Raw genomic sequence first — 13,667 nt, forward strand, 5'->3', positions numbered from 1 at the left:
TGAAGTACAACTTTTTAATGGGTATAAGATCATCTTGTTTGGTGTCGACTCATCATTTATGTTGAAGAGTTTTTTTGTTCTTTTTAATCTTTCTTTCTAAGCAAGATTGCATTAATAAAAGAAAAAGAAATACAGGAGGTGGGACAGTATGAAAACAAAATTGAAGATGGGCCAAATAAATGACGCAGTCCAGTGGCTTTTCGCACTCAGATCAAGAAAATGATTGTCGGAAATGGCAGTTTTTTGAGGTAGTTCCGTTCAATGAATGAGCTACTCGGAGGTAATACTAGGACACAGACCGGTTGACGGTTAGGAGACATCGAATTTAGATCTGGCAGGTCTTTATAGGTAAAAATAAAAACCGGCTATAAAAAGGCAGAAGAGAAGGCATAGGAGGGAGATGATGCAAAGGAAAACCGAGAATCTAATGCGAAAAATCAATTAGTGGTAGTGTGCATGTTGCCTACAAGTGCCAAGGTGACGAATGAGTCATACGCACGGTGGGTGGTGCGAAGGCCGGCTAAAGTGGGTGAAGGTGGATGCGGATGGACAGTGAATTGATCTGGCTTTTAAACACAAACAAAAACAAAATTGAAAGAGGAAGGAGATCGGGAGGAGAAGGTCTCTCACTGTGGCTATATATGGGTGTAAATGTTGAATAGAGTAATTAAATAATGGAGGTGGGCGTATGCTTTACCTATTTTTGTGGTTTGCTGAGACGAGAAAGGGACCCAAAATCTGTGGCCAAATTTTGACGGCCTCTCTGATATTTTATTTTACTTGTGTTGCTCTAATTTCACGCTCACCCATAATGCGATCGGCCAAAATTAATTTGATCCTGACTCTGCTTAATTAATTAATTTGATCTTCGATCGGTTTCTTTTCCCCTTTTTATTTATTTATTTTTTTAACTTTCATCTTTCAAAGGAACAAATTTGTTTGTCTATTACAATAAGAAGTTGTAAACCATTTGGTCATAAAAGCACCAAGTGTTAGATTTACCATTAATTATATATAATTATATATTTATGAATATCATCATCATGCTTACACTAATTTCGGCAATTAGGGCAATGTTGCCTTTTTCTTTGTTTTGGCTCTTTGACGCTCTTCATTTAGGCCTTGTTCTTGACTGTGCATGATTTCATTTTGTCATAAGAAATTTTGAATTTATTGTGTGAGATGTGGTATTTATTTCCAATATATTGTCTTGAAGCGTAAGAGCATTCGCATTGAATTAGCCATTTTTTTAGTTAAAATTTGGTCAAATAACTCTTTCTTTTTTTTTTTCTTTTTTTTTTTTTTTTTCAATTTTGCTAAGCACTTTTCAAAATTACCACGTCAAACTCTCTAAATTTTTTCTATTATATTTAAATATTATTATTTATTCTTACTTTACTCTTTATTCCAGCAGCCGCATTCTTCCAACGATGGTGAGTTCTTTAAAATCGAAAGAAACCTTTATAGACTAGATGAAGCAACAAAAAAAAAATCACAATTAATGTACACAACAAAGAAAACAGGACTTTTATGACTACAAAGTGATTTTTGCAACTCGCAATAGAATGATCAGGCTTAATCTGCATGTTTTGCAGACAACACGTGGGGAAATACAAAAACAAGCAAGATATCCCTGCACTACAAAAAAAAATCATGTTTACTAACGTTTGAGATAGGGGCACTCTAATAAAAGGTGTCTATAAGTGGGCGTTTTATTGTGCAAGCACCCTCACTTTACAGTGGGGGCACTTTCCCACGTGGGCATCCCCTTTTGCTTGCACAAAGCCAAGTGCCCACTTCTCATATTAGCAACACTTTGCTTAAAATGCCCCCTTTTGAAGTTGTTTTTTTACTGAAAAAACGTATCTAAATTGAATTACAGTCGGTATCTTCTGAGACATGCCCCAAGTGCCCCTATTCAAGCAATTCTAAATCAATTGGGGTGTTTTTTTGGCCAAAAAGACTCCAAATAACTATGTCACTAAACCTTTTTTTCTTTTCTTTTAGTGATGACCCAACAAATCAAGAAGAATAAAATTGAAAGAAAAAAAAAAAATTGTTAAAATTACAATGATCAAAAGCAAAATTCTCAAGCAAAACCCATTGAAACCATTCAATTTATTGGAGAGCAATGCCAAACAAGAAGATAAGAAACCAACTACAACAAGACAAGAAGAAGAAAAATCGTACTTTGTGCTAGTGAGCGAGACGAAATAGGCAACACTAACAACGCATGCACCAAAAAATAACACCACCGACAACCCATTGCACAAAACCCATCCAAAAGATATAATTTAAGACAATTCCTAGCACACACAAAAAGAAGGCACCAAAATCAATCCTAACAACTGCAAAAGTCAATTCTTATTGTATGACATTTTTGTTTATCGAATAAAGTTGTTTAGTTTTTAAATATATAAGAACATTGGGCATAAATATTATTTTACATGTGCATATATATATATAGTCCTTAAGTTATATTTAATATGATTTGAGATGTGTTAATGATCTAAACCATAATCATTGTATATCTATAAACTATTGTTCATAGTAAGTAATGAAATTGGAAATTCTATTTGATAAAACTATAACGTATCAATTATAATGATTTATCTTGATCATGAAAGTGGAGACTTTTGATTGATATATTAGTATGGTGTTGCAATGCACTAAACAGACCACATGATTTGTTATTAATTCAATTATAATTATTATCAATATGAATTACTTAAACTGATGATTAACTTATAGTATTGAATCTTAATGAGAGAAATGTGAACTCAAATGTCAAATGCAGCTCATTTAACACATTTAGGAGTAATATTTTTTAAAGTCAAGATCTCAGTGTGTTGGGTGATCACATGTAGTAAGCATTGGAAAGATATAGTGAATTAAAGTGAAAGTTTATTTATGAGTTTAATTAGTTCGACTATGAATTATTTAATTGAAGAATCAATTGCAATTATAAGATGTTAAGGAGAGTATTGATTAATTAAAATAAATAATAGAGTGTAACTACAATTTTTTAGTGAATAAATTTTTATTAATAATAACCTATAACAAGTCATGAGATGATAAGTGTTTTAGGCTTATCGAAGCGAGTTTTATTTTCCATTTAGTTTCCTTTTCAAATTGATTATCATCCCTAATTGGGCTTGATCTAATTGCACAAGGTTACTCCCCCTTGGCCATGTATGTGGTAGGTGGTAGACTAGGTTTTCCAAATCCTACTTTTTGACAAAGAAACTTAATACTATTTTCAATAGGAAACACAAGCCTATTTAAAGGGAATTTCTGAAGATATTAGGGTTCACACTCTTTGTCTCATAATAAGAAATGAGAAAAAGATTTAGGGTCTCAAAATCTTGCTTCGGAAAAGCATGAGGAATCAAATTATAGTCGTGGATTTAGTAGTTGAAGATGGAGATGGAAAGTGTACTCAGCTTCTAGTAGCACAAAAGATGAGAGCGATTTTAGATACTTCATTGTAAATGCTTTTAAGATGACTCAATATATATATATATATCAACACCAGGCACCATATATGAGGGTTCCACGCCTGCATGCATGGTGCACAGATGGAGGAGGGTGTGGATGAAAAGATATATATTTATGAATGAATGGAGAGAATCGTAGGTAGGTAGGTAGGTAGGAAGAAAGTGTTGGTTGTGATATTTATTACATTTTAATGTGCTTAGCGTGCGGTTGGTGTTAATTTGTCATCTGGTTGTTGAATGGAATATATGGCCGCCCTCTGTGTGTGTGTGTGTGTATATATATATATATATGGTGTTAATTTGTCATCTGGTGGTTGAATGGAATATATGGGCGCCCTCTCTCTCTCTCTCTCTCTATATATATATATATAATATGTTAGGGATCATCTTATTATTCTTTTTTTATCCCCTTAAAATTAATGTGACTTTTAAAATCACCATTAAATTTTAGATGAATCATTCTTAAATTTTGATTCAATGGTGATTTTAAAAGCTATATCAGCTTTCGGAGGATAAAAAGAGAATAAAAAGATGGTTCCTATCATTACTCATATATATATATATATATATATAGATATATAAGTAATAGCATGATGTAGAGCTTATAGGTATTTGTATGATGTGGAGCTTATTCATTGATATTTGTAGTATTTTTCTTTTTTTTTATTGTTTTAATTTTCTCTAATGAATAAGTTTAACTTCATGTTAATACACAATATATATATATATATATATATATATATATATATATATATCTTCTCATCTAATTATTATTAATTTGTCATCACGCACGCACGTGGTGCATGCATGAGTCAATCCAACAACATTTATTGTTTAGATCTCATTTCATTTGTTAAATGTCACCTTAAATAAACTCTCTACAGTAACCAAGGGTAACATTATTTTAATGTAAAAATGCTCTTTGTTTCCTGTAGCATTTATTTGAACAATATTTAAATAATTTGTTTCTTCTCGTATTTAGTTTAAAATGGTAAAGAATATTATTGAGTTTATTTAAATAACTAGAAAGCTCCGAAAATCTACAATAATACTGAGCAAGTTTCTTTTTCCGAAGTCCTTGGATTGCTACTGATATATCAATTAAGCAGTAGTAATCTGTGAATACCTACAAACTCTAGCTTCCTTATAAACAAAGCCTTGTTGGCAGAAATATCCTTTCTCCGGGCTGCAATGCCGGTCTTGGGAACATATACACAGTCCCTCTAAAGCACACCCCTCATCCTTGGCTGCTTCCTTCCCAAACACAATCTCGTCCGTCCATTCACTTGAGAACATGTTTTCAGGGTCCAACTGTTTTTTGGCTGCAACAAAGTTGCTAAACCTCGGATACTTGCGCTGCACCCCCAAGAACGCCACTTTCCTGTTCTTCGCCCAATGCGGCTTCGCCCCATGCTTGAAGAACGCCATCTGCTCCACTTCCTCCCACAAGTCTTGGTTCAGCCGCGGCGTTAAAGCCTCGCTGGCTCGGTAGTAGTTGAAATCAACCACCACAGAGTCCTCCGATTGCCCAAGATAGGCCCCGGAGGCCTTGATGAAGCGTATAAGAAAGCCGTTGTAGATATCCACGCCACAGAAATTGTCCGGGTTTTGGTCTCTCAGTTTTCTCACGTCGCGGATGAAGTCGGCGAACTTTGGGAGCCGGGAAGATTGCGGTGGTCTCGTAGAAGAAGAGGCCGTCGATTCTTGGATCCCAAGGGCACGCGGCTGTGACATCCACGGTTGGTGAGTAGAGACACGAGCCTGAGGTTTGGATTTTGGCCTGAGGTCCCACTACTGGATAGCCTGTGAATATTAGGCCATTCTTCAATCCGTTGGCGACTAATTGCTTGGACCCCACGCTAGTAGCTGCCACTATGCATTTTCCTTTCACATTCCGTGTACTCTCCATTATCTTCTCTGCATTTTGCACATCAATATGCGCATTACGTACAATATTGAAGTACTCAAAAAAAAAAAAAATACTACTACCTATTAAAAATGTTTAAAAAATTGTAAATTATCAAATTATAAAATTTAGGCCTTTTTTTACATTAAAATTTTCAAAAAATACTACGTATTAAAATTTGACATGTTACAAGGTTTTTATTCTCTAAATATGTTGTAAAAAAAGCTCTGTGTTTTGGTTTTCTTAAAAAAAAAAAAAAAAAGAAAAAAGAAAGAAAGGAAGCATTTCTACAAAAGTAACAAAAAAGCTTTATGGCTGCCTCGTTAATATTCAACAATTTTATTGCTAGCATTTTGATATAACATAGGTGTAATTTGAAAATTTATAATTTTTTTAAAATTGTAAAAAAATATTTATTTTAATATATTTAATTAAAATAAAATCTAATTAAAGAAAGTTACTGCTAGTTCATGTTATACAATATTATATTATTGTGAGAATTAAATATATTACCTGCTGCTCTGATTGATTTGGAGACGAGGATGGAAGTGGACTGGAAGCCGATAAAGTCGTAAACCCCATTTCCAGAGACGTTGATGGGAACTCTGTCATCATATCTGTACACAGCTTTATGCTTTGATGGATACCACGTTATATCTCCGAATTCGTGTTTCCTTGCGTGCTCCATCAATTCTTCTTCAAATTCTTCATCGCTCGTGAAATTATACGTTACGCTTCTTTTGAATTCTCTTTCTACTGACAACTTTACCTGTTCATTCATTCATTCTCTCTTCTCAAATCAGAAATGCATGTACTACTAATATATATTTAACCAGTCGGACCTAAATGAAAATATAAAATGCATAAATCATATATAATTAAGGAAAATTTCACTTCATTTTTATCACTTTTTCAATTATACTTTTAAATTTAAAAAATTGATGAGAGTAGATAAAGAAGTTACTTACCTTTGAAATGACACCTAACAATCCCAATGAGAGTTTAGCAGCATTGAAGAGTGGGTCCTTTGCTTTTAATGTGATTATTTTGGCGTATCCTTCCGATGCCGGAGCCGGAACAACAAGAGTGAGATCAATAAGATGATCGTGAACAGCCCCTCCGTTTCCCCACCAGGAGCTCCCATGCGCCCCAGTGCTAATAAGCCCTCCAACACTCACGCCCTCCCAATACGGCGCAGCCACCAAACTCAACCCGGCTTCTTCTACTTTATCAATCAGCTCACGCAATCCCACCCCAGCATCGGCCGTCACGGCCAGATCCTCCGTGTCCACGTCGATGCGGGAATCATATTTCGCGCTGCTTATTAGGAAGGAGTCGTCGGAAACCGATGTGGGACAGGCCAATTTGGGTATGGTGTGTGAAAATTTGCTGATAACTCTGAGCTTGAGCTTATTCCGATTGGCGTAGGCGACTGCCAGGCGCAGCTCTTCTTGGGTTGCAGGGTAGGTGACGTTTGGGACGTGGCAGTCCTTCCGGTCACCCCACGCGCCATAGGAGTTGTAGAGGGTGCACCCAATCTGGTTGCATTGAAGCGGGGGCGGCGGTGGCATGGCACAGATGGTGGTTATCAGGAGGAGCCATAGAGGGCTACTGTACGTGAACATCTCCCTCATCTGCTTCATTTCTGTAATGGTGTAATAATAATGGAGGGTTTTTGGTAGGTTAGGTAGGGAAGGGAAGCATAGAGGAGACAATGCTTTCAAGACAAATGAAATAATTAGAATGATGGAGAGTACAAGTCGTTGCTTTGTAGTTTGTACGCTAAGTTATATAACTATAGCTAGCTTTTGCGTGAATGAGTTGTCCCAACAAGATGGATTCCTTTTTCTGTCTTTTTTCTTTTTTCTCTCTGATTTTATACTGTGAGCGAGTGCTTATGGTTGAGTCCTACTTTTAAAAATAAATAAATAAGGAGAAAATATATTTTCTGATTTTATTTTGTGAGTGAGCTCCACTTGACTCGAGCTCGAGCTATAGTCAATATTTTTCAGATTGTTTGATCCAAGCTCGCTTAAGAAGCCTTGCGAGCTTTAATTGGGAAGCTCGGCCAAACTAGGGCTCGTTTAGTGTGATTTTTGTAATTTTAAAATGTTATCAAAAAATTTGAAAAATACATAAACTTGATTCTAAAATTATCAAATAAGTAATCTGGGGCATTTACAAGTAAAAAAGAAAAAGAAAAAGGAAAAAAAAAAAAAACCCTTGAATTACAGATAAGAAAATCAAAAATAAAAAGCAACACAAATGAAAGAAAAACAAATTAACCAAGAGATCAATTTTACATAAATGAGCAAAATGGAACTCAAGTTACAACATTTTAAAGTGTGAACATAAAACAATCTGGGTTGCCACTTGCAAATTGCCACACTCCATCCGGCCAAAAAAATGTGTTAGATGTTTTTACTCCTTTACATGTTTAATCAAAGTTCTTTAACCATGATGAACATGTCAATGGGGTTTTATCACTTAAGATTTATTTAGACAGATCAATTAACAATTAAGACACTTGGCAATTAACATGGTCTCTTTAGGGATTATTCTAAAACCAAATCAGTAAAAACAAATCTAGGTAAAATGAATATAATTGGAGCCAAATCATAGAGCTAAAACAGAAATAACAATGTTCAAATTGTATATTAAAGTAAAACTTGCACTAAAATGTCATACAAATCAAATTAACAAGTGATTACAAGCCCAAAACAACAAATGTTACTTTGTTAGTACGAGATGGTCCTTACCGGCCTTAAACTACATTTTCCATAAGCTTGAGCAGATCGAACGACCATTAATGAGACTATGACTATCATGACAATGTGCATAGCAGGCTTAGCAGCATAGAAGCTGGTCAGACTTTTGACACAAAACATGATGTAGAGCAAAGATAGAGAAAGGCTTTCTAGGGAGTGGGGAGTAATCGATGAAAACACACATTGTCACACACACACACATGACTTATATTCGTGTATCATCTGAAAACACAAGGAACAAAACATGTACCAGCTTCTCAGAAAATGGAGTAATTGATGAAAACATAATGGAACATAACAGAAGAAATGAAAACACATATATGGAGAGAAAATAAATTACAAAGACAGTCCCAGTACATGCAGTAGCTAAAAGCCTAAAAGCATAACTTTGCTATTTCAGTGCAAATCAGAAGCCTAGGAGATTAACAATTTCTTGGAATCAAATCATAAGAGCTAATAGCGAAGACCTTGAAATTTCATTTAGAAGACAATACATTAGTAAACCTCTCATGAGTTGGGAATACGTATGGAAATCAAAATTTGCGTAACGGAAATAATCATATTCCCGTGCCCAAGAAAACTTTATGAAGAACATTTGTCATTTCAACAAGTACGAAGAACAAAGAGTACTTACTTGAAGATTTATGGGCACGCCTTGGCTATGGGCAAAAACTATTTGCTTCTTCCTCTTCTCCAAGAACACAGTTGATCTCCAAAATACTAAGACCTCTAGATCTTCTCACCAATAACTGATTATAACCAAGAAAGTGTGGGTTCTAACTTGACTCTTCAAATCTTTAAAATTTTGTTCTTCATAAGTTAACACAAGAACTAATAATTTTCAGAGTGTTTCTGAAAACTATGTATCTAGAGAATTTGATGGGATGATTGAGAGTCTAGACTCTTCTTTATTTATAGGCTTAGCAGGGAAGCAAAGTTTAAGATTTTAGCAATGTATGACAAAAAATATCAATTATAAAAATAACCACTCGCAATAGGACGAATCTTTGTAGGATACGGCTATAGAGAGTGTGTCAAATCTCAAGGACTGCAGGGGTTTTGTTATCCAATTCGAAAGATTAAAATTAACTTAATTAAAAAAAAAAGAATTGATTTGATTTTCTTTAAAATTAAAGTGCATGAAATAAAAGAGATTTAAAATAAGAAAGAGAGTAGGGTATTGACTTCACCTCTATCCGCATAACAATGGCTAATCATAATTAATCCCAGAAATTCATTCCATGCATATTATAAATAAACAAGAAATTACCTTACTAAAGAATAAGCATAATCTATCTTCGGTTGGCACGGATCGTCCACCTAACCACTAAGATGCAGTACGACCCGTCTTCCCTAGGTATAAATTATCAAATTTTTTAACAGGATACATACAATCAATGAATAAGTGTAACTCATCTTCAGTTGGCACGGATTGTCTATCTAAATTATACTAAACTAGGGTGTAGTACAATCCGTCTTCCCTAGGCATGGCTTATCAAATCCTATTGATCATATGTCAATTAAACCCCTTGTATAACCATCATTCTCATAATCACAGAAAACAAGAATGATTTGAGATCAATAAAAGTAAAATACTTTCTAAGACAAGAGAAGAATTTCACAAATATTAATTTTGAAATTTAAGAACAATTGCATTTAATAATTAAGAACAGAATCAAAAGGTAGCAATTCTCATAGTTATACAATCAACATGCATAAATTGAAAACCTAGAAATTAAATACAATCAAATAATTGTGTTTGGATAGGGTTGCATCAACACCCCACGAAGGGGTTTAGCCGCTCATGATCTTCTAAGCTCCACAAACAATTTTACTGAATTTTTACTCTAGAAAGCGGTGTGCCATTTTTCTCAATGCTTAGAGGCCTATTTATAGGGATTAGGAGATTCCTAGCAGCCCTAGTAATCCTAAAAATTTCAGAGATTTAAGTCCAAGTCCAATTGGGATAAAGAAAACCTAAGTCCAAATCGGAATAGGATTCGCCCAAAATTGCGTTCCTATCTTACGGAGCAATTTTGGCATTGTAGCGCTCCGAATTAGGAAAATGCTATTTCACAATTATTTGTAGAAATTTGAGTTAGCTTTCCAATACCACTTGAATGACTTCAATCGGATATTTGACCTGAAAGTTATGGCGAAAATACCGAGACATATGCAGAATCCAAATTTGAATCCAATCCGATTTTGACTCCAATTTGAGAAAGTCCGAATTAATCATTTTCTTTATTTGATTAAACTTAACCACAACATATAGGTCCTCTGTTATGATTGGCTAAGCTGAATCATATTTTCTAGGTCTTCTCAAAGTGTGCTTTTAAGCCCAAAATCAATTGAATTAATTGCATCTTTATTTATAACTTGAAAACAATAAAAACAAAACAAAATCAAACAAATAACAACGCTAAGGAATTAACATATGCAAATAAAAGGGCTTGAATGTGCAACATTCGGCACTTTTCATACCCCCAAACTTACATATTGTTAGTCCCTTAACAATACAAAACTAAAAATAAACTGAAAAACAAAAAGATAAGTCCATCTTTCGTAGGATGTACGATTGCATTTAGCGTATGCAATAAGTCTTTTAAACCCCTAGGCATTCCCTAGAGGACGAGTGAAGTCTCGTGAGGGTTTTCCAAGAATGATACCCACAAACATTGTCATCATTATATTATTCAAAAGGATAAAGCATCACAAAAATAATGGTTCTTATTCATTAGCAAGCTTAAAATTATAAACTTCATCTTCAAAATTCCAAGGAATTTACAAGTCAAATCACTTACAAATGGCAGATTGAGATACACAAATTTCAATTAGTGCAAAGTGAACTAACACATAATCATGTGGCTTCAAAATAGTTTCAATATGAATGAATCAACATCTCAGAATTCATTGGACTTCATATCAAATGAAACAACCAAGGCATAATTTTTTTTTAAAAAAATTTTATTTTATTTTTTTATTTTTTATTTTTTTTTGTGTAGGCTTTGCAATACTTAACTCTCTTAAGCTTTCTAGTTGACCCATGTCTCGAGTGTTAGGCCAATGTCTCTAAAGACACTCCTAAGGACTTACTAACTCGAGTCAAAAAGGCTACGAAGCTAAGCTAGCCATTTTATTAATCAACCCAAAAATTTTACTTTTTGATGCGAACACTCACTGCTTAATGAGGCAAGAGGTCCGGTTACTCAGCGAAAAATTCAAACTTGATTTTTTTTATTATTATTTTTTTATTTTTTTGTTTATTTATTTATTTATTTTGTTTTATAGCATGCCAAAGTTATTTACCCAATATGTCACCCAACAGAATTAAAGATATTAAAAATAAACATAATTGGTCTCAAAATTCATACCTCACAGACATGTGCTAGTGTGCTCAAGATAGATTTAACATGAAACAAGAAGCATCTCATGTTGCCAAAAGTAAGTAACAAGACTCAAAATTCCTAAGTCATATGATCATGTGTTCATAACTTTAAGCCTATCAATGAAATTTAAACCAGAATCAAAGCTCAATCATATGCTTAAGAATGACATAACAACAAAAATGGACCATGTTTTATTTTTCCATACCCCCAAACTTGAACCATACATTGTCCTCAATGTATGTATGGAACTAAAGAATAAGATCAAGAGTATAGGAATACCTAAATGAGCAGATGGGGGCATATCATACCCCCAAACTTGCATACACATGTCCCTAAAAAAAAAGTGATACTCCAACCAAATACCAATCAAGTGCATACATTGTTGTAAAAATATAATCAAACAATGAAGCAACAATGGATAAAATAAGCCTGGATGGAGATCATGTACCATGGTGGAGTGAGGAGTCAAGCGCACAGAACCTGCACTCGATCCTATGAAACTGACTCATCTAGTCAAAATATATGGAATCCGCCAAGTCAACGGAATCCACATCCTTGATGCACGCAGTGTTCTCTGACCCTTAAGTTTAAATTTGAAGCACCAATCTTTTCTTCTCTTTGACCAAAGAGAATAAATTTTACCCACAAATAGGTAATTCCAAATGTCAGCATATCGAGGTAGAGCCTTCTGAGTATTCCCAAACAATTTCTCATCCGTAAAGGAATCATGAATTGGAATAAAATGGGGAGAATACTTGGAGAGTTTTTCTACCTCGATTGTCTCTTTTTGCTCGTCATAAGAAATAACTGACTACCCTCCTAGCCTCTTGGTAAGTCATAAGAAATTATGACCGGGATAGTGTCATCTGTCCCTAAAAATGAAGATTTCAGATTACCTGGAACAGGGGCTTGGGGCTCATATGGCATCTTGGGAATAAGAGTTGGTGGTGAAGAAGCCTCAGTGCTTGCTTCCTTGCTTTTTTCCCGATGTAGATCCTATGGGACCTCAATTTGCTCCTCCTTCCTTTCTTCCATGTGGTTTTCGACCACCTCTCCACTCCTCAGTGTGGTGATAACTTGCTCATGACAAGAAGTACTTTCTTCCTCCATGTAGTGTCCATCAGGATTGGCCATCGGATGACTTTGAAACTCTTCTTCTTCCATCCTATTGAGGTGGTTGATGATTTGTTCAACATGAGCTTCCATCTTGGCGTCTATCTTGACGAAGAATTGAGGAGTATAAAGTTCTTGTTGCGACTCCATAATCTGATTAGCTTCCTTCATTTCGCTAATAGCCTTCAACACTTTATTTTGAAAGTCAGCATCTGAGAGAGGAGGTGGCTCCTCTTGGTATTGTTGTTGTGGAGGCGAGTAGATTGAAGAAGGCTCCTCTTCGTATTGTTGTTGTGGAGGCCAATAGATGGGTGATGGCTCCTCGTCATGAGCTTCTATCTTGGCAATGGATTGAGAGTTCACCATCTCCTGAATAGCCTGACTCACCTCGCTCACAAGTTTTGACATCTTTTCTAAAAAAATTTCCTGAGAAGTTGACATTTTTTCTTGACAGTCAGGACCCATCAGAGGAGGTGGTTCAGTTTGGTATTTCTGCAGTGGAGTTGCTTGATATTGAGGGGAATATGATTTTTCATTGAACTGCGGATATGGTTGATGGTACACTTCATGAAATTGTGAAGCATAATTTCCAGGAGCTTGAGCTTGCCACGAGAGATTAGACTGGTTGCTCCATGCTGGGTTATAGGGATCAGAATAAAGGTCATTCCCCGGTCTAGAGAACAATCTGTTCATATGCTCATAAGAATAATTAGAAAATTGTCCTGCTGTAGGACAATCTCTAACATGATGATAAGGACTATAGCAATATGAACATGGTCCATGGGGTGTTGGAATGCCTCCCCACATGAACTAAACTAATATAATTAACATAAAATAACAACAAAAAAATAAAAATAAAAACTCACAAACGGCCCTTAGGTGCGCTGAAAATTTGGATGCTGATTGCTGCTAAAGCGCTCGATCGCACGGCAGGGTATGCTCGAGTGTACTACCGTCGATGGGTGCGAGCGTAAGCGTGGAGGGATCGAGTGCA

General features: G+C 35.2%; 1 protein-coding gene across 1 annotated transcript; it reads right to left on the bottom strand.

Annotated features, from left to right (window-relative positions):
- Positions 1–4,474: 4,474 nt before the first annotated feature.
- LOC132190093 (L-gulonolactone oxidase 3) lies at positions 4,475–7,142 on the bottom strand. Its single transcript, XM_059604976.1, is given in 4 exon segments — positions 4,475–5,153; positions 5,155–5,414; positions 5,917–6,172; positions 6,372–7,142. Coding segments are annotated over 4 exon segments (1,746 nt in total). The 5' UTR covers positions 7,047–7,142; the 3' UTR covers positions 4,475–4,598.
- Positions 7,143–13,667: the final 6,525 nt, after the last annotated feature.

The sequence above is a fragment of the Corylus avellana genome, chromosome ca8 (genome assembly GCF_901000735.1).
Source record: "Corylus avellana chromosome ca8, CavTom2PMs-1.0".
Classification (NCBI taxonomy): Eukaryota; Viridiplantae; Streptophyta; class Magnoliopsida; order Fagales; family Betulaceae; genus Corylus; species Corylus avellana.